General features: G+C 38.4%; 1 protein-coding gene across 18 annotated transcripts in view; it reads right to left on the minus strand.

Annotated features, from left to right (window-relative positions):
* Nucleotides 1-2088: 2088 nt before the first annotated feature.
* The window catches only part of TRIM2 (tripartite motif containing 2), a 91177-nt gene continuing 70856 nt past the window's right edge, over nt 2089-22409 (minus strand). For 16 of the 18 annotated variants that reach the window (XM_018071636.2, XM_018071627.2, XM_018071611.2 and 13 more), the window contains 6 exons: nt 20869-20972; nt 19488-19655; nt 12594-12774; nt 10861-10931; nt 7541-7681; nt 2089-6528 (listed from right to left, as the gene is read on the minus strand). In XM_018071636.2, coding sequence (XP_017927125.1) covers nt 6376-6528; nt 7541-7681; nt 10861-10931; nt 12594-12774; nt 19488-19655; nt 20869-20972 — 818 coding nt within the window. In that variant the 3' untranslated portion in view covers nt 2089-6375. The remainder of the gene's footprint in view (nt 6529-7540; nt 7682-10860; nt 10932-12593; nt 12775-19487; nt 19656-20868; nt 20973-22409) is intronic. The other 2 variants (XM_018071685.2, XM_018071693.2) reach the window with 1 other exon arrangement.

A 22409-nucleotide genomic window follows, 5' to 3' on the forward strand; every position in this document is an offset into this window, starting at 1 on the left:
ATTAGAGATTCCCTAACACCTCCCCCGTTTTGCAGTACCAGCTCAAAAGTAATTAGTTGAAAGACTATGGGGTGAAAGAAGTCTCAAACAGAAGGAGAACACACAGTAGTATCTCATGCTGTGTCATTTGAGGGTGGTTTTCTGTTACTGGGTAAAGTGGAATGAATGATTCCTAAAATACATAAAAGTCTGACATTTTTAATTGGCTTCAGAATGGCTAAATGTGGTATTTCACAAAACTGCTAGTCATATGCTATGATTCTAAAAACAAGACAATGGATGGAAACACTGTGGAAGGTGGACTCATAACTGTACCTTTCTATTAGAAGATTGTTCTCATTTTCCTTGATTTTCTTAAGCTTTAGCAGTTTGGGCTAAATTTTCTATGCTAGGTGTCTGATCAAGATGTTTAAATACCAGTCAAAATAGTTTTTTACTGTTCCTGAGTTAGACAAAATGCAGTGCTTCGTCAGTGTTAAAATATGCTTGGATGAGATGAAATTTGTACCCTCCACTTTGCTCTTACAAATCTGTAGTTGAATGACATTCAGAAATTCTGTTTTGAAAGGACACTAAAGTGACAATGGCAGGAAGGCTAGGAAGTAGGAGAACAAAAATTGTCCTACTTTAATTTTGTTCCTTCCATACCATATGTGCCATAGCACAGTCTCTAAATTACGTGAGCTATTTTTTTCAGCAGAAGGGAAGAATTCATGTTGAATAGCAGATCAGTTTATTTCTAGAAGTGTAACAGCAAGCCTTTTGAGTCCTGTGGCTGCCTCCCACAACACCCGTATGACTGACAGCAGTAGAGCTTAACCATGGAGGACAAGGAGAGCTCTAAGAGATGCTCACCCATGGGAGGTCATACCAACTTCTCTGAGGTCCAAGCAGTCAGTCATGGGCTGTGACCAGTTATCAGGAAGCAATATGATTTATGAGTATCCCATACAGGCCAGTCTCTGCAGCATCTGCTGCCTCATTTCAGCCTCAAATGAGCATTTGGACTGTAAGCAGATGTTCTCCCTACAAACATCTAACCCAGTGAGAAATGCTAGCTGGCCCTCCTCCAAAACTGACAGTTTCCACAGCTTTGCTAGGCAGAGCTGCTGAAGTAAGCATTACCAATATTAGCAATGAGATGAGTTGCTTAAATACTAGCGTTTTGGTAACTAGGCATTTCACTGAAAGAACAAGTCATTCACACGCCTAGCTCAGCCAACAGATCAGAGGGGCAGTGGTCTTCAACTGGACGTAGCAAATGAGTAGCAAGTGGTAGGTATCTATTCCACCAGCACAGCTGGGGCCTGCCTAGGGAGAACATCTGTCCACAGAAATTACATTAATTGTTCCAGTCACTGAGATACTTTTGGCTGGTCCAGATTAGGCAGCATGCACATTAACTGTCAGCAAAACTGTGGGGATAGTTAACTGCAGAGCAGCACAGCTGGATGTGAGAGAAAACTTCAGCCTAAGGAACAAGGAATTGGTACATCTGAAGATTCTGTTTATCTTTGTGAGCAGGTTGCCAATCACACTGAGTTCTCAAATGATTCAGGTTTGGAGAGTTCACCAGTGACAAAGAAGACATAGGTACTATGTAAAATGAAAGTTAACATGAACTGAAAATTTGTTATTACAGGAACAGTCAGACTGAACTCCTAAGGCAAATTTTCTGTTCTTCCACAATAATTTATATTTGATTTTCTGCAGCAGACTCTTGAAAGATGATAGCGTGGCATAGCTAAAAGGTACTGTATACTTCTGTGATGCAAATGGAAAAGTTTATGACTCATAATCTTATTGCCACCAGTGAAAATGTTAATTTTGATTATTGGACTGAAGAAGGAAAGGAGGAGAAAAGGAAGCTCCAACTCTCCACCTTCTTCCCAAGAACAACTCAAGTCCCTTCCTCCTCTGTGTCTACGTAAAAGCCTAACACCCATGAAAAAAAAAAATCAGTTTTCTTGTGACCTGTGGCGTCAGGGAAAAAAACTGGAAAAAATTACCTGTCTTCCTGCATTATGGGGCTACTTTTACAGACAGTGAATATGAGACATATCAGAAATAAATCCTCAACCATGAAAATAACGGAGGAAACAAGCTTTATTTTTATTATCTGAAATTTTTGTGCGTGGTAAAGGTACACATTTGACTCTGGTTTTCCTACATTTCCAAGACAGAGTAATTTTTTTTTAATCGTTGGCTAAAGCATCAAGAATACTGTGGCACACAGGAAGCTAAAACTACACACACACACACACAAACAGTTTGATACACATCTTTCATCCTTGACCTTAAGGAGAAAAAGGTTGTATTTAGCCTCATAGGGATTAAAAAAAAAGAACCAAACCCAACAACAATAAAAAAAAAAAGTGAGAAGAATATTTCATTATGAGTTTCAAGAGAGTGCAAGGCTTACATATACACAAAACATATGAGATTGACTTACAAAGATGGAATGTACAAAAACTTTAAAAAAAAAAAAATGAAAAAAAACCCACTCACTCCTAGAACTGGAAAGCTGCAGCATATCAACTGGTAGAGATTTCTAACAGGGGCTGCTGCACTATGCATCTGAAGGAACATTCCCATGTCATAAAGCCAAAGCAAAAGTGTTAGGGTTAAGGCTGTGTTGCTCACAAACATCAACTGAAGTGCTGTACATGTATCAGAAATAACAGGACCTGTTAGGAATCTTCCCCGTCTGTAGCACAAATACCTTTCGCACACTTTCCACAAATAATCACTGCTCACAATTGAAGAAAATTTTCCATGTACATCATGATTTCATAACAAGCTGTCCCCCACAACTGAAAGTCATTTCTTTATAACAAACAGAACATATTGGGCACTTATAGTTCTCATGGCAACACTAGATCCTTAGTTATAAAAAATATCGACATAAAATCAAAAGCCCTCTAGCTTTTACAGAGCAGATGTGCATGTACTAATAAATAACTATCCACCTTCATTAGGCAAATGCGTGCCTAAACCATTTTCCATTTCTTTTTCAGCTACATTGGTGCTGGTTTTAGCCTATGTAAAAATCTCCTACTGCTTGTATTGGATTTATCTGAACAGATCCTTTTATTTTATTCTATTCACAAAACAATGAAAATGCAGTTGGCTAGTTTGTCCTAAAATGCTCCAAATGACACAAGATCTAATAACCTTTTGAGATTACTTTTGAGTTGAAGATTAGTTAAATGAAGCACATACTTTCACCATTCATGCTGTGCTGCTAGTCAATTAGCATTCCAGGGACAGCAAGGGAACATTTGGTTATACCTGAAGTCTGGCAGCAGCGTGCCTATAAAGCCTTTAATAAATGCTAACAACTCAGCAAACCACGTAGTGCAATTCTGACGTTCCCTTAATTAGATGGGAAAAAAATCTGCCAGTTTTTTAGTACAGAATTTCTGCTTTGGTGGCTCTTCGTAAGGTTTGTAAGCCAAGCATTTTAGTGAAATTGGCTTCAGAAGCACACTGTAAAAGCAATGTGTTTCTCAGTGTCCCAGTGCCAGGCAGATAAGGTCAGACCTTGGAAGGGAATGCCACTGAATTTGAAATCGTAATTGGCCACATTTGCTATCAGAAGGAACTCGAAATTAGTGACATTTTTCAGGTGCTTCTCTGGTGATAATGTCTAAAAGCCCTGAAAAAGGACTACTCAATTTTAAGAAAAAATCCACAAACTCCCTAGTAGCTTTTAGCTGGGTTGTAACAGGGTTGTGTGCAGAATTCCGTATTTCATCAGGAGGGACTGAGTTGACAAGGGTTATATAAAATCATGTTAAACAATGCTGGACCAAAGGGACTGAAAAGCTTTTGAAGAAAAGTGTGTACATGAAATAGTACAGTATTAAGTATATGTTTTGATATACAGGTTAGGATCTGATTTCTATGCTTCTCAAAGTTCCTGAAAGCAGAGGATTTGGCGATGTTTTCTGAGTTACGGTAAGCATGCAAGTTTAGTAACATTGTATTATAAAAATCCATATTTGGAACTAGATATAATAACTGACAGCAACAGCACGTTTCATTTTCTCTTAAAGTTTTTATCTCATAGAATCTGTGCAACCCCTTCTCTTTGCTAATAAATAAAGTTAAAATGCTACGCACCTTGTCTTCTTTAATAAATGTGCCATTTAAAGACCTTCCAATATCAGAAATTGTTTGTTTACCAGAAGGTTGCTTATAAGGACACTTAGAATGAAAATCTGATCTACAACTTTGTTAAATTTTGATAGGACAGTTTATTGTGTAATGACTGAGATACCATCTTCAGAATTTTAGGACAAACTCAGTTCAAGCAGAGGATATTTCATTCTCTTGGTAATAACAAACTTGAGTTTTAATATTCCATAAATGTTACCATCAGTTTCTCAGCTGCATTATACAGTCCAACCTTAAGCTTCATGCACAAAATATTTATTCCAATGAAATAAGGAAACTTATATTTGCATGAAAATTCATACATTGGTTCTATGTGCAAAAAATAAACAAGGGAAAGAGAAGGAAATATCTTTAAGAAAAAGGAATTAAAAACCAGACAAGTTCCCCATTTAAGAACCTTGGGGTCTGCATTTTTACAAGTCAAATGCAACTTTACAAAAAAACCATTAATTTTCTCAAATTCATTGAAACAACCACCTTAACCTTTTAGAAATAAGACAAATACTTTTAACAAGTAATTTTATCAAAGATTTCTTTGCATTTTGAAGACATGCTTAAAATACTCCCTCATTTCTGACCCAATGCCCTTTTGTTTCAAGGCCTAAAAATGAGAAAAGAAAGACAGCACTTCCCAGGCCATTGTAGGCATTGGCAGCAAGCTCACCAGCTTCTCAAATGAGATTTAAGAGGGAGCACCACTCTATCTACATTAGGCTACAGTAGCAATTTATCCCTTGACCACTGGATTTAGAAATAATAAAGCAAATGCTACTTTAAAAAGGACAAGTTCACACTTAAAAAACTCCAACAAACCAAACATTAAAAACAGAACTATGACTGTAAGCATTTCCAGTTAAATTAATACTTTAACAAAGAACACAGAAGAGAGATCTGGCAGAAGAAGGAGGGACATTTTTCAGAGTACTGCCATTGTCAAATGTCATACATACGTTCCAGTTTGCTGAAATAACCCACATTTACTTTTTTTTTTATTTTTATGTCAGTCAGTCATACATACATACGTACATACATACATACATACAAACAAATCGGAACAAATCTCCCAGTCCTTATTTTGTCCTCTAACAAAATTCCCTTTAATGAAGGACTTCAGGAATTGGTTCAAATTCATTCTTATTTGTATTTTTTTTCTCACATAAAAACAAATAGCTTTGGTAACCCTTGGCTTTCCTATACAACCTCTGTTTTCCACAGTTCCTTTGGTTGTACAATGTAGGTCCTCCACAGGGGTACCTCTCTGGCTTTCTGTCCTGTGTGATGCTGCATTTTATTTTATTGGTTAATACAATGAGTTGCCTCAAGGAAACATGGCAATGAACACATACGAAAGAGTGGCACATATGAGGTTAATTGAGTTGACATTGTAATAACCCTGATCCTAATGAACTAGTTTGGTGTCAAAAGGTCTGTCATTATACAGAAATTCCATTCCCATTAATATATCGCTACAATTAAGTTTTTCCAGAGCTTTAGAAATGTCCAGTCTCTGCAAAGTCCTTCCTGCACACTGAGCAAGAGGAAAAGTGAAAAACAAGCATACGAAACAATCCTTCATTAATTCCACGTGAGTAGGGAATTTGCATTGATCCTCATAGTGCTAAACGTTGAGCTGTGTTAGGTCTGACAGTTAGAGCTAGACGGATTTTGTGAGACTTAACCTTATACTAAAAAGACCTACTTGTTATAGATAGTAAGACTGAAGAATGTTAAAAGTGTAATACCTACCATGATAATGAGATCTAGAAGATTCCCAGGATCACCTCTGGGTTAAATAATGCATAAGAATGATACTTCTTTAAATTTGGAAGGTCTGAGCAGGAGCTACCTTTCGCAGTCGTCAAAAAGCTTTGGGGACTTTTCCCAAACTTTTCTCATTTTTGCCTAATTAGTTAATTCCAGTTCCATAGCTTGCAGTTTGTGTTTAATTTCACATTGTCTTTATGAATTCAGTGAAAGAAGACTTTTTTTATTAACCCTTGCAACAAAAAGTTCAGTGAGAAACGTAAGAGGTGCAAGTCCTATGTAAACAAGGTAAGTTTGGAAATTATCACAGGAAGTCCATAAGAGACTCCTTCATTATTAAAAATGAACTCAAAGTAGGAGATATCTTGCATTGGATCTCTAGGACCAGTCTTTTCTTAAGGGTGAGTGATTATCCAGCTCCAGAGCTCATTGCTACTGTAAGTATCGATAGACCTTGAAGCAGTGATTCCCAGAGTCTGCAACTACGACGTGGCCATCTGAAGTAAGGGCCAGACCTTGGGGACCATAAAGTGGGTCAGCAGAGGTGTTAATGTAGGACAAAAATGATCCGCTTCCATCAAAAACCTTAGAGGGTGAGAAAGCACAGAATAAATGTTATGAATAAAAAAGAAAAATAGCGGACACAAGTCTGCTCTCAATTATACTGTTATACTTCTCATCTCTGAAACAGCTGACATACACTAGAACAAACAAGGGCAAAATCTGTTCTGTTATCTCATAATATGCAAGTTTATATACAAATGTATTTCTTGTTAAAAAGAGCTAATTAAAGCTATCAGGATCTTTGGCAAGAATTAAACACACAATGAAATAATAATAATAAAAAGCACCTTGGCTGTTCCTTGTTCTAAAAATAGGCAACTACAATAAATCAAACTCAATCAGGAACTCAACCAACGTGTTGTTTTCCTAACAAATATTACTGTCGTGGCTAGCCTGACACTTAGGTTCCCACACAGAAAAAAACGGGAATTTGTTTACCCTGTTGATAGTGCTTCCTGGGAACAACTCATAGGCAGATCCCTCATTTTTGTATTCAGTGGAAATAATACATACACTTAGTTATTTATTGGGTATTCTTTGGCAAATAAGAAGACCTTGTGATTAGCACTTGAAAGATAAAAAGAGTGCAACTCTCATAACTTAAAAGCAGAATAGTTTCTCAATATTTAAAAAGATGATAAAAATCTGCTGCATTTGCCTCAGGTCATTTGCTTTTTCATATTTTCCACCATGTCTCCAATCTTCTGTTATGGTGATTATAAATTACTATCATCTCAGCAATGCTTGCAAGTTGCATAAGTCATCAAATAGCTTTTGGGGAACTACTTGCAGACAAAAGCCTTGGTCACAGTGACCATCAGAATTGCTAGCAGTCACACTGGAAAGCCTATCATCTGACACCACCAATTTTAAAAGTGGACAGGCCAGGAATGAGGCATATAAAAGGCGAGAAACCACATCACTTCTAATTTTTGCCATCATGTTTCTTGGGCAGTCTGAAGACTTCAGTGGCCAGAGTTATCAATCCATTAGTTTTCTTAATCAAGCACCTTTGAAATATGGAAATTTCTACCTGTATTCGGCTGTTTCCCCAATCTGCTACAATAATATTTCCATTAGAATCTACAGCTACTCCAGTTGGTGCATTAAACTGTCCATTTCCTTCTCCATTTGATCCAAACTTCAGCATGAATTCTCCCTCCTGGTTAAATACCTGTATGGATTAAAACATAAACCTGAATATGGCATCGCATCAATATTAGTATTCTACTAGTACCAGTTCACCTGCCAATGACAGTAGGAATTGAAGACTCCCCAGGAACACACACACACACAGAGAACATGGGAGAAAAGGTATCCATCTCTCCCTCCAGCTCCATTACACTGTACAGTCTTTCCCTTCCCACTTAACATCTGATTCAGCTCAAACACAGAGGCAAAGAGCCCCAGAACCCTTCTACAGCTTGCCCATCTTGAATTAAAAAGAGCTGAGGGCAGATGCAGCACTAGGTTCTGTGTTTCTGTAGAACTGAAACACAGCGAAGTAGATACACCCTTCTCTGACTTCCATAATCTAACACACACTGAGAATCATGGCATGCTGCTCTCTGTATGGACAGATCAGAAACTGAATTCTCTGTGATGGTAACAGGTTTAGACAGTAGAAAGATGGAACTGGCCAATGACTATTGTGTCAGTGACCTGAATGCACCAGTGGGACCAACTGAGATACAGAATTTGTCACTTACATAATACCATAGCCATTTCTAAAATATTTTGGTCCACTTTGGACTCAGGCCCAGCTATAGCACAAGGTCCAACTGTGTTCTTAGAGACTGACTGTGGCTTGCACAAGAAAATGCAAAGACCTGACAAGTGCCAAGTGCCAATAAGGTGGAAGATCCGAGGAAATCATCCTGTTCTTGAACACCCACAGTGAACAGAGAAAAAGCATTTGGGAAGGGAAATTAATTACGTACTTGGTTGGTGCCTCAGGTGATTAAAGAAAATAGAAAAAAAGTCAACTAATGAAAAAAACAGGCAAAGATGTATTGCTGTCTCCTTGGGTTAAAGTGACCAAATGAGAGAGAAGCCTGCATTGTGCAGGATTTTCCATAGAAGATGCCTGAGGGAAGGAACATGCTTGGAGGTTAATGGGGGAGGAAGAATAATGTTGCCGAGTGAGCATGTTTAATTCAAAACACTGGTGACAGGAAGAGGCTTTGGGACCCAGAAGAGTGAAATTAATTTATTTAGTTATTTATAAATTAATTTATTATTTAAAACAAGATATACTCTGCTTCCAGATTATACACTTTGCTCTCCAGAGTGTCAACAGTTATCTGTACCAATTTAGACAGCACTACAAAAATAAGAATCTTCTCCAGTTAGCACCCAGTTGTAACAAATAACGTGTTTATCCCACTGAGTCATGCCAGAGACAGATGGGAACACTCTGTTCTCATTAGAAATGTAATAATTATAAATTTGCTAAGATGCCACACTTCTTACATGTCTTCACTTGCTTTTTTTTCATTGTAGTTTGCCCTTGTTGTTAAGCCTCTCCAGGCATTCTTGTTACCAGGCAAGCCATGCTTGTGGAGGGGTAATTTATGGAATCATAGGCATCCTGCTGCTAAACAGTCTGCTTTAAGGCTCCTGCAGCAGTCTTGATTTCTGTGTTGTAATCCAAACCATGAGTTGCTACTTCCTCACAAATTCCAAAACAATACGCAAGCAAGGTTGCTGTTCAAAAGGTAGATGGTTCAGCACTGCTCAGGACATGAAAGTGTCTATGTTTAGGCAGCAACTTCCTATTTCAGGTGAATATGTAAGATTTATCATTGCAGTTATGAATAGTGAAGAACTGAACTGAGGGTCCATATTTGAGTTCAATCAAAATAGGCATCCATTAGGTGAAATCTCAGGCATTTCATTGGTGCATGGGACTTGATGCATGTGGCCTGAGAACCCAGATAGGACAGCATTCTGCCTGTGTCCACCTGATGCTGCTTCATGTTGAGGGAGGGAAAAAGAGCACACATGGAAAGCGTCTGAAAGGGAATGCCTGAGAACAAACATGCACAGGTGAGTAATTTCTGAAATGGCCTTTATCTCCTTCTTATACACTTTCCAACACATGACCTCTCGACACATGTATCCTTGTTTTGGTTTACTATTGGGACAAACGAATATACTTCTCTATCTTACCATGACTGTTTTAACAGGCCATGAGTCAGGACTTCCCATGGGTGTAAGGACTAGTGGCCAGTTCTGCCCAATGCAGGAGGTACTGAATGAAAACCAATGGTTACACAGTTTTTAAGAGATCTGATTGTAAATGGATCCAGTAATCTTAAAGCTTACAGGTGTGGAATTTGAAGACTGTCACGTATCTTTACTTTGTTATAACTTTGTTCAGCTAGAAATGTGGAAAGCTCTTACTGGGAAATTCAAAAGCAGTTACCAGACTCTTAAAATAGGACAGAACATAGGGACAATAACAGGTTTGGTAAAGTGCTGGTAAAGTGCTAATAAAATGTTAATAACTAAGTCAAAATTACTTATATCAGGTACAGCTTATGTTTGAGCAGTTGAATTAGAGGCCATTATAGCTACACCAAAGGCAAAGGACTATATCTTCACTAAGAAATGCACTGCATGCAAAGTTCTCTGAACATGCTGTCCTGTGGTGGGTCTGGCTGAGCTGGAATTTATTTCCCCATAGCAGACCTCACAGTGCCGTGCTCTGCATTGGTAGCTAGAGGAGTGTCGATAACATGCCCATGTTTTGGCTACTGCTGAGCACAGCATCAGCACTGTAACATTCTTTCTTCAATCGAGGGCGAGATCGTGGGAGGGGACCCAAGTAGGCCAGCTGACCCACACTGACCAAGGGGGTATTCCATACCATAGGACATCAACCCAGATATAAAAGCTGAGGCAAGGAGCAGGACCAGAGGCACTCACTGTCTCTGACAGCTGCCTGCTGACAACCATTATGTGTGCTGGAGCCCTGCTTCTCAGAGAAGTGGCCGACCATGGCTGCTTATGGGAAGTAGAGATTAACTGCTGGCTTCTGCTTTGTGCACGCGCACGCTGCTTTTGCTTTCTTTTTTTGCATGAATATAAACTGCCTTATTGCAACCCATGATTTATGTTGTTTTCTTTTCCCACCTTACTCTCTCCCCTGTCTGGCTGGGAAGGGGAGGGATAGAGCAGCTGGGTGGCACCTGGTGTTCAGCCAAGGTGAAACCACCACATGTCCTTATCTCAAAGCTCATATATATGGAGTCTGATCTCTTTGGCTTTAACAATACTTAATATTCCCCAAGAAAGTACCATGATAAAATAAAAATGGCAACTTTCCAATTTGCCATTAATTGACAGTACCTTGACAGAATGGTTATGAAAATCTGTAATGATGATTTCATTGTTGCTGTTTACAGCTGCAAAATGAGGACCTGCAATGCAGAAGAAGAAAAAAATAAAAAAAAAATAACAGTAGCATTAAAACAAAAAGTATTGTTAAATTAAAAAAAAAATAAATTCAGCCTGCCAGGATATTATGTTTGGCTTCTGAGCAATAACAGTCAAATTGGGAATACCAGTTTCAAAGTAGGAGTAGTTTTATTTCTTTTTTTTTTTTTTTTAAAGCCCAGGATGCTTTTTGTAAACACAGTTTCTTTTTCAACCAGTTGTCAGCTAATGTTACCAAAAGCATTGTTCATTTCTCCCTCTCTTGTATACATATGACTATACAGAGATTTATGTGCTTATTAACAACTCAAAACACATAGTGCTTAGGTATAAAATGGTGTATACACTGAAAATAGTTCTCAAAAATGTTAATGTAAAGTCTTAATTGAAATATTCTATGCTCTTTGTGCTCACATATATAAGCATTTCAGATAACAAGTTTTAGGATAAATACAAAAGTTACATAGAAGATCATTATCATGGAAAAATGTGCATTTTTGGTTTACATTGTGTATTGAACTATGTGTGCAAATTTGACTAATAAACAAATGGTAGCTTGAAAACAGGCAAGTCCCCAAATCAAAATACTTCATTCCATTTTGAGTTATTAAACAGATCAGAACTCAGTTTCAATTTTCAGAGTGTATCAGGGTAACCTATAAAACAGATGAAAGCCTTTACAATGAAAAGATCTGAGTATGGAGAATTGACGTGTTTTCTGTTGCATACAAGCAAGGAGAGGTGATACGTTTCTCAAATGCATTGTTAGGAAGTATTTGCACACTTATATTCAGGAGGTGTTCTTATAGATTTTAAAATGAAAGAAATTCAAGATACCCAGAAAATCTAGCTGTGTTAGAGCCAAAGTGCTCATAAATTATATATATTATGCCATAAGACATTGCAAGAGAATGAAGATAAAAACAGTTATACCACTGCTATATGCCTCTCTTATACTGTGAACCAGTCAGAACATCAGACCAATCAGACTACATACTTAAAGTGACCCAACACCTGCAAAGTGACCTGCATATGTAATTTGGCATCTTCATTTCAAATTTTGAAAGAACAGTTTCTCACTTAAAATACATCAGTTGGGTTTCTTTTTAAACTTAATTGCATGTTCTACTCGAAAGACACCATGTGCAAGCAGTCAGTTAAGTGGCAATTTCCCCGAAGTCACATCGGCCATTGCATAACTGTGTCTTCCTGATCTCAATCTTAACACTATCCCATTACACTCATTTTCTAATGAGTGGGAAGCTACCACTTGGGGCATTGGTTTATGTGTATCTGATCACTGGAAATACAAAGCACAGTGTTTGAGCTGATTATCATGAACAGCTTAGTGTGGGCATTACTAAGCACTTATAAAATGCTAGTTAAGATCAGTCTTTCTTGGATCACTGATCTGAAATGCTTCCAGACACAGAGAGGTAGATAAAACAATCCGGTTACAGCTGCATTTGCAGAACAGATGTTGCAGTCTTCCTGACCAATTAAACAAATGGTGAAGTGAATAGGAGCTGTATGTTTAGTAGAACCTCTCCCCAGAGGATAAATGAGTAGGATATAGCATCTTCAACATGCTCAAACATCATGCAAATGTGAGCAGAAGAGGCAAGAAAAGGGGATTTACATATTACCATCAAGTGTACCTGCAAACTGCTTGTCACCATTTCCTCGACTACCAAACCTGGTGACTATTTTCCCATTTGGCTGGAAGATGAAGACACAGCATGCTTTATTGTCCACTACAATGATGTGTCCGTTACGATCCACTGAAACACCTTTAGGGCCCATGAGCTTTCCAGACCCAATTTTGGCCTAAAAGGGAAAATACAAAACAGGAGAATATGTTGGCATGGTAGAAATTAGTTAGTACATTTTGAAGATTGTATTACAGGCACACAGCAGGATGGAGAGGCATTTTTGTCATTAACAGTTGGAAGCAATTGTTTTTATCAGTTCTTACTGTGTACTTCATAATTTTTTCTTCAGCTGAAATAAAGACTGCTTTATATACGTCTTTTCTAGAGTGAAAAATCTGCCACCTCAGCAACTGAGTCCAAACATACAACTCAAAAGAAACACAATCATGTGTGTCTTGACAAACTACAGCATCTGTCAAGAAATGTCTGTATATCCAGCATTAGGGTACCAGCAGGATAGGCAGACAATCAGAAAAGACTTCTGCCTCCTATTGCATTCTATTCCTGAGTCCAACACCTGAGTCCACCTGATTATGGACAGGGAAATATGCCTCCATCATTGCCTGTATTCAAAGCAGTCAGAGTTCACTCTTAGAGCATCAGAGGTGGGTGGGATGTAGGCTATGACGTCTTCTCTTCCCTTTCTTGGGTTCATGAGACACCAGCACCTTCTGAGTGCTCTCGGAAAGAATTTGAGCAGAACTAAATCTCAGGCTAACCTCTCTATCTTCCACCAGATCCACATCAGATTGCTTCACTTTCTGCTTAGACACATGAAGTGTCAGCTGAAAACTGCAAAGGAGAGAGGATCATGCTGCCAACCAGCAAATGAATTCATCTTTGAAACACTAAACAAATCAAAGCTTGCTCTTGTCATAGGTAAATAAAATAATTTCCATCATTTTAAATACGCCTTGTGACTACCAAAACCATCTGCCAGCATAACCAGCAACAAATACTGTATACAATATTTCAGTGGAAAAACATTCAGTGGAGATGAGATGGATCTCACACAGAGTAGATTATTTGGAAAGGTTAGAGAGCTGTCAAATCAGAAAATGTTAGAACCAATTTTCAGGAGGATCAAAAAGAAGGGGATCTAAGAAGAGGATCTAAGCAACAGAGCAAACAGAAATTGAGACAAAGCCTTCAAAGAATCCATGAACTATCTGGGCATATACCCAAGAAGATTCTAGGATCACCTCACAACCCATTCCACATTTTTCACCATTCTGCTCTTTTTTTAGGCAGCGATTCTATAAACTGTTCTAATCTACATAAAATCAGTTGAGTTTTGACCTTTCAGTTAAAAAAGGTTGTTTGGGTTGGAATGGAGCAACTTGTGTCCTGCTTTTGGTTTTGTTTTTTTTTTAATTGATACACAGATTTGGAAATCTGTGGTTGGTTTCAAAAGTCTGGTCTCTTGCCAGCATCTTTACTGTACTGAACAGACAATCCACCAGACAGGCTGTGCTGAAATTATGGATTCCAGAACTTTCAGATCCTGTAGTAATTTGTGAGAGACACGACCTACAAAGAGAGGTCTATATCTTGGTGAAGAGTATACTTTTCTGTTTCTATTGGAATTTAAATTACATAGATACTAAAATACTCATCTTGTTTATGAAACAGGGCCATTTTTCACCGCATTGCCTTTGCAGAGTGGGACGGATCTCCACACAGAACAAGCAATGCTTAGAATTATAGAATCGCTTAGGTTGGAAAGAACCTCTGAGTCGAAGCATTAACCTAACACTGCCATGTTCACCATTGAACCACATCCACAACTACCACATCTACTTCTGACTTCTCTGCCCCTCTCCTCTACCTCCTGCAAGTCATGAGTAGTAGTGGAACCTATCAAGGTGGGACAGATTGCAAAGCACGAAGAATATCTATTACCTAACTCATTTTTCTGATGTCCCTAATGTTTTCAAAGCAAACAGAAGGAGCTCTACTACCCTTAGTAAGTCCCATGCTCCTACTCCATGGTACATTCTCATAGGTGGGATTGCACGTAAAAATAGGAACTGTCCTAAAATAAAACCATCTGGGCTCCCTGAGCATGTCTGGTACCAAGTCACTATACAACCTCTTTCAGTCTCAAATAAAGAAAACTCCAGGGAGTAAATCTTGCAGCTTCAAGACCATGATCAGCCAACAATAGCATCATGAGTCTGTTTTATGTTCAAGTGCATACACGGTTAAAAATTGCTAAATATTTAGGCAAAATCCACCTAGTTGAATCATGCTAAAATATTCCCAGGAGAAACTATTAAAAATTACTTTGTGTTCACCAGGGGAAAGATACCAGCAGACCTACAAAATGTATTCAGGTTTGCATAACAACAAAGTAGCAAAAACATAAATCGAATGCAAATCAGTAGATTTATTTCATTTGGGGTGATTAAGTCATATTCCCTTCTTTCCTCTGGGATGTCCGTGTGTTTGTCTGCTTGTACATTGCACCACCTCTTTACCATCTTTCCAGGATTCCTATGGAAAAATAACTCAGACTCGTGAGTACAGTGACTTCCTGCCCATATAAACACATATGGAAAAATAAAATGAATAAATCACATACTACATTAATGGGCACTCAGTGCTGAGAAGAGTAATAAAAATCACTGGCCTTGGACCAGGATTTAAAATATAATTTGCAGGCAGCAATAAAGTATATCCAGCTAGAGTTTGCAGTGCCTTTTACTAAAAATCTCTGTTTCCAGTTTAGATCAAAATATGCTGACGACACATTACTGGGTCTGGCTGAACATATTCTTTGTATATTTTTATTTCAGAAGGTTTCTTAGAATTATAGGTTTGATTATTTAGAACAGAACATTATGAAACCCAGTCACTCCTGTTAACTGTATGAATGGAAGTATTTTCAGACTTTTCTGCCATTAGAAATGAATACAGTATAATGAATCATGTGAACCCATAATACAAATAATGTGTTTAATTGAATTCAGTCAAGGACATTATGTCCCTTCTTTTATAGGCTCTTAGGAATTTAGACTGTTTTTCAAATATGTGTTTATAAAGTCACCCTACCAGGCTGGAAAATATTCTAGTGTGGGATATTCCTAGAGGTAAAAAAAAAATCAGCCAGCCTATGTAAAATTTAGGACTTTTCCACTGTAGAAGTAAGTGTGTTTGGGCTTTAAGGTTAACTCTACCAATCTTCTTGCTGTCTGAAAGGTTCACGATTGTCAGGAATTAATTATAGACTTTCAACATACCATCTTTCCCTGTTTGAGAACTTTCCTAATAAGGATATAGAGCTTTGTTACACACTGCAGTATCACACAATACATGAATTTATCATTCACGTAACCACCATAATTCAACTGTGACCATTTAACCACACTACCTATTGCTATCTGAACATGCAACCAGCTTCAAATAGCTCTTTCTTTAATTCTTCTAATGAGACAAGAAAAAAAAGTCTGACATATAAAATGTTTCCTTTCATCTTTTCTCGCTCATCTAAACTTGATCTTGACTTGCAGCCCTGTTTGTTTGATACCAGCTATCTTATACATAACTCTTCAAGACTAGGAGAAAAATAATTCTCAGAGGACTAGAAGTCATTGTCTTGGCTCTGTTGTCCAGTTCCTTCACTAGGTTTGAACACCACACTGGTAAGAAGCTACTGCTTCACCGCGTGCTCTCTCTTTAGCCTAGAGATATGTCTGCTGTAACAGTTTTCTTAAGCGATTTCAGAGTATTTGACAGGGGAAGCCAGCACTGCTATATGCCTTCTAGAGATGAGGAAAACAGAGCACTGAGAAGTGAAATGGAAGATCATTAGTCACCTGTGAGATCTGTGGCATAGCCAGAAATGGAAGCCCCAAATCCTAAGACCCTATCTGAGTCTTTACCACGATAATACAGCCTCTCATTTTAAAAGGCTTGTGTCTTGGTGCAACCTTAGATTAGTGTTTGTCCACCTCTGCATTATGCAAGTTAAAACAGCCTTGAGAAAACAGAGCTCTGTCTCTGTTGCTGCCAGCAACTGGGGAAGGTGACACTTTTCTGCCTGGCAGTGGAGGTTGCTGGGGTGAGTCAGGCCAGTGCTATAAGCAGGGAGATGCCTGGGCCTGGCTCCAGGGAAATTTGCCTTCTGGCTCACATGACTATTAAAATACCACTAAGACAGTAAGTGTAAGTAAATACAGAAGGAAGGGGACAACATCAGAAATGGTTAGATTAAGTTCCAAAGAGACCCCTGATAATGCTGAGTTAACAACTAGCAGGCCACCTGCAGAGGTCTTATATAATGACTTGCAGGCACAGTCCTTTGAAGGGAAATGCCATTCTCTCTCTCTCTTTCTCTGTTATCTTAGCAAGTGCTGCCCAATTTAATCTGACAAAGCCTCTGTAAGAAATACCATTGCCAACACACAAGAAATTACGAGGCTTTGCCCAGTTCCCACAGGCTAGATCTGTTATACCTATGTCCTGTGTTTCAAATATATTTTATATAACCCCATCATAGAATATCCTGAGTTTGAAGGGACCCACAAGGACCATTGAGTCCAATTCCTGGCCCTGCACCATCATGCCCAGTACAAGCCCCATCCCTTCCAAGCTCCATCCCTTCCATGCACCATCTTACAGCCTTATCCTTGGTGGGCACAACCTCCCAACCCTGTGTGTGTCCCCCCAGGGCTCCCCCAGGCCCTGTGCTCCCCCCACCCCTGTCCCCCAGCACAGCTCACTGATTACACAGCGTGCAGTACAGCATCCCCCTCAACCAGCACTGCACCAATACAGGATCCACTTCTCCCAGAACAGCTCCCCAGAGTGTGGACCTGGTCCCAGTGCCCATCCTTGTCTCCATCCCGGTGCTCCCCTTGCCCTGCTCCTGCTCTCCCCACGCACGTGCTCTGCCATCTGCCCTGCACCCAGTTACTGCAAAGATATGATTATGCCTATCCTCCATATAGAAAATACTTCTGCAAACATTTTTTTTTCTCTCATAAACATGGCTTATTGCATTCAATCTAAAAATAGTGTTTTATAACACTGATGTTTCATGTCTCATTTAATCAGTCCAATTCCAAGAACTATGAAGTCCAATGCATTAACTTGTATAAATCACAAAAAATATTGCCAATATTGCATAGCTTTTGCAATCCAACAAATATATTGACTAAAATAAAGCTAGGCTTCACATCAGAGGAACAACATTCCTAATTAATTTTTTATTCAATACCTCTGTCCCTGCTGGTAGTATATTGCACATAGGGTCCTGACTTCTCCAGAGTTTTTTCCTCCAGAGCTGGCACCATCCAAAATGCTGGATTTACAGCATGTCTTGAGAAGGAAGGAAAACAAGCCCTCCATGCTCTGTGTTCAGATCAAGCCAGTTTCACATTAAAGATGTTAATAATTATTTAAAACACACTTAGGATATTCAGTGTATTTGGATTCTTAACTAAATTACATCTTTCTTTGGGTTTGTTTTGGTGTTTCCATTTCATTCAAGGACTTCAACCAAACCCAAGATTTTCCTGTGTAGCTGCACATTTTTAAAATTAGTTGACAAGGAAAATCACATACTCTCTGCAAATGTAAGTGATTTGTACTTTTTTAACACTTGCATTGCATATTAGTATTGTTTTAGTTTTGTTTCAAGTCTATACATGATCTGGATACTTTTAAAAGCACAGACATCAGTTTCTCAGATGGAGGTCACTGAGGACTATACAAGCACTATCTCCTATTTGCTATAGCATTTGTCACTTTGCAAAGACTTTTCAAAGGCAGGCCATTTCTTGGTGCACACGTGAGCAGCTCAGGACCCAAGGTTTTACTCATTAGACTGCCAGAAAATTAGCCAAATAGGTCATTTCTCTCTAAAGTAGGACTCTAGAACTAAGAACTTAACGGTAGAAATTTCCCTGCAGATCCATGATCCCAATGAGCAGTGAGTACTGCTAACTGCTGCTATAGGTGGCTCTTTCTAGCATCACCACCAGACTTGGTAACATGCATTCAGAGAACAGCATCAAATACAGGCAACATTTACTTGTCTCTGGAATTACACCTGAACCAAGAAAAATAAATACTGCAGGTTGACAACCATAAATACAGCGCAGTAGCTGCCATCTTAATTTACTCCCATTAAAGGGATCAGAGGTGCTATGAAAATAAGAGGTGTGCTTTCCTCAGAATTTCTGATTTCTGAAACCTAAGACATTATTACGGTATTTCAGTTTTTCCAGTCCTCGCACAATCACACAACCTAAACACTCCTGTCTGTGCTGTAGAACTGGAACAACATCCTGAACTGCCCTTCCTTGCTTTGATTACCAACAGAATCCTACATGAATTAGACACTTTATTAGCTGATACACATGGAGTGGAGGAATGCATCATCAATCTGCTACCTTCTTTTTCTCCTCCATATGTCAGTGCAGAGCTTCACATACTCCTCATAAGATTTTGTGTTTGTCTGCGTACACACATATCTGCGCACACCTTTCTGTACAATCAGAGTACTAATGACATGAAGGTTGTTGAGCTAGTCCAACTAGACTTGATGGCACTAGCTATCCTCGACCATAAGTTATAGAAAGGAATCCAAGCACCTAGTATGCAGACCTGTAAAGTGGAACATATTGTCTCTACTTGGTATAAGATTAGCATCACAACTGTGATCTCCTCCTATTAATTATACAACATGGCTGTGTCATGGGTTTCCACATCACAGCAATGGAATTTAGACTAAGTTACATGCAGTCTCTTGAAAAACAATGTTACTTTGCATTCCTTTGGAAGACAGAGAAAGCTCAGGAGAGTTCACATGGTAACTCGTACCTTAAATTTTCCATCTGATGAGAATATGCTAACCCATTTGTTATCATAGTCTGCAATAATGATGTCACCACTGGGATGCACAGCCACTCCTGTTGGCCGCTGCAGCTGGCCAGGAGACCTTCCTCGTATGCCAAAACGGCTTTTGAACTGACCATCATTGGAAAATATCTGTAATAGAAAACATAAGTTTTAAAATTAAGTCTCCATATTACCATCATCTATTTCTCGGAGCTTAGATTTTAGAAGTCACTAATGAACTAATGACTATAGTCAGGAAGAGATCTGGTAACTTGAAGCACTTTTACATAGTCTATATTTGAAAGTGATATGTCTAATTTAAGAAGAAGCTTGCACTTGAACCCTAATTTCAAAATACAGAAATTCTCTGCAGTTACATTGCACTGTTTCTTCAGTGACCTCAAAGTACTTTCCAAACAGGTTTAGTGAATTAAGCTTCACAATGTTTCTCTCAGCTGGTAGGAAATGGTATTACTCCCATATTACAAATGAGGAAACTGAGGCACTGAGTGACTCAGCCACAGTCAAACACTAAGTCTGTAGAAAACATAGGAATAAGTTCACTGGTTGTGCCCCCAAGCCAGGTAACTAGACACTGAAATTCCTCTGAAGTGGCTGCAAATTATGAAGCGTGAGGGTGCTGATGAATATTTGTCTCTTTGAAAAGGCCTGGAAATGAGTTCTTACAGCATGTGGCTTGCTGGTTCTCACATACTGAAGAACAAGCCACACGCTGCTGCCGTGTTCATTGCTACCACATGGGCAGCCTGAAGAGTGATGACAAATTGTTAATGGTAAAAAAGATGCATGGCAAGCAAAAAAAGAAAAAACAGCTTGATTTTCACACAGGTTACAGAAGCCAAGAAATTATGGATGTTAGAAGCGCTACCACAGAAAAGAGTTCATCATGATATCAGACAGAAAAGTCAATTAAGTACACTAAAAGCCATTTGAAAATTACATCTATATGTTTATTCTTCTATTTGTATTTCCTTAAGAAATTATATTTGTGGCACCTTACCCTAGATTTATGTTTGAAAGCACGGGGGAAAAAATTTACAATGTAAAATTATATTTACAAAAAAGCGTTTTTCCAGATTATTGCATGACTTTATTTTCATTCATTGCCAAACATCATAAGGAGAGGAAATAAACTCTGATATACATACTAGATATAGTATACATCTGAAAAAGATAGCTGCAGGTCAAGAAGATAGAATGATAATGGATGATAAACAAATTGAGCTTCCCTTGTATTTTCTATATCTGCTTGAATTGTAGAAAATGTGTCTTTCTGGGACTACAAAAAAGGCAGAGGTGTGGGGGCAGGGAGAAAAACACTGAAAGTGGCATATCCTCATACCTGCACACACTGGTTGTTACTATCTGCTATTAATATTTTTCCATTTGTAGATGCAGCTACACCTTGAAGATTTGTAAATTCCCCTTTGTTTCTTCCTTTGGTGCCTAAAATTGAACACAAAGCACATAAGAAATCAGGTTAGACAGGACTAATCAGTTAGGACCTAAACGTCAACACATGCAATTATTACATTCCTGATCTAAAGATTTCTATTTTGAAGAGTTCTTATCACTGCTACAACTTCAAAGAACCATCTCAGTAACAGATCCACAGTTCTACCTACAAGAAGGGATTATTCATATTCTTCAGCGTGTATGCCATCAACATAATTACCTCTTTGGCTTTCATAAATCAGTGTTCACAAATTGCCTCTTGCATGAGGGAAGTAGTAAAAGTTTTTTTCCTAAGTGATGGACTTTTTTTAAACTGTGGATTTTTATTCAACTGAGAAGGAAATTAAAGGGGTACTACTGTGGGAAAATATGGACAGAGGCTAAGATAAGAACTTGCACAGATTACACAGTTTTAGTACAATCAGCTAAGTCTCTAAAACATATCACTTTGGATGGGGCCACTGCAAGAGAGGGAAGTTTCCTATTTACTCATAAACATAACAGTTTTCAGTCATAGGCTTTAAAAATTCCCTTAGCAGGGAAACTCAGATGAAGAATTAGCTTTCAATGACTGGGACATGTGGGCCAATGAAGACCATCACCTGAAGACTGAGTGCTTCTGCAAAGACCTTAGATTGTTTCATAAAGCAGTGTCTCATTTTAACCCAGGACAAATGCAATAGTGATTTACATAGAACTATATGTTGTTTCCCCAATGGCTTAAGGTGATAAGGAGTTGTAAAATGTCAACTTTTCATGAAAGTTCAGTAAGTTTAGGTGGCTTATTACTTAGATGTCTGTTTTGAGATGTTCTAAGGAGCATCACAGAGCAAACAGGTATCTTTAAAAGATCAGCCTCAAAATGGCTGGTTCAAAATACACCTGGAACACAGGATAGCCAAATTCTTGATTTGTTTGTAAAAGAGGCTCAGGGGTCTTTAGAAAAGACTGCAGTTATGATCTTAGACTCTAAGGTTATTCATAACGAATGAATGAATTTTGAAACAAACAAAAAACCACAAACCAACAACCAACTCTATAAGCTGTTCTTTCCAAGACTTGGATGCAGTGCTGATTTTCCTGGTAAAATATTTTTACAAGCATTCACTGGTTGTGTATTAACTGAAAAGCCTGTATTTTATTTTAGTCAGTCCAAAATATCCTGGAGCTCAATGATTAAAACTGTTCTGACTGTGATGTCTAATATAAGACATATATATTAGGTCTAATTTGTGTTTGGCTTTCATTAGGGATGTGTATGCTCATAACAAGTCTTCTTTCTTCTGTGGTGATGGCTGTGGGATTCATATTTCCTGTCACTGGCTAACAAGTAACATTTAATTTCTCTGTACTTGCTGCTGCAGGAATGTCCCTTTGTTTCAAGACTTATTTTCTTCAACTCCATCTGCTCCATCCTCTAAACAAGGC

This window comes from Manacus vitellinus, unplaced genomic scaffold (genome assembly GCF_001715985.3).
Source record: "Manacus vitellinus isolate BGI_N305 unplaced genomic scaffold, ASM171598v3 scaffold_0_pilon, whole genome shotgun sequence".
Taxonomy (NCBI): Eukaryota; Metazoa; Chordata; class Aves; order Passeriformes; family Pipridae; genus Manacus; species Manacus vitellinus.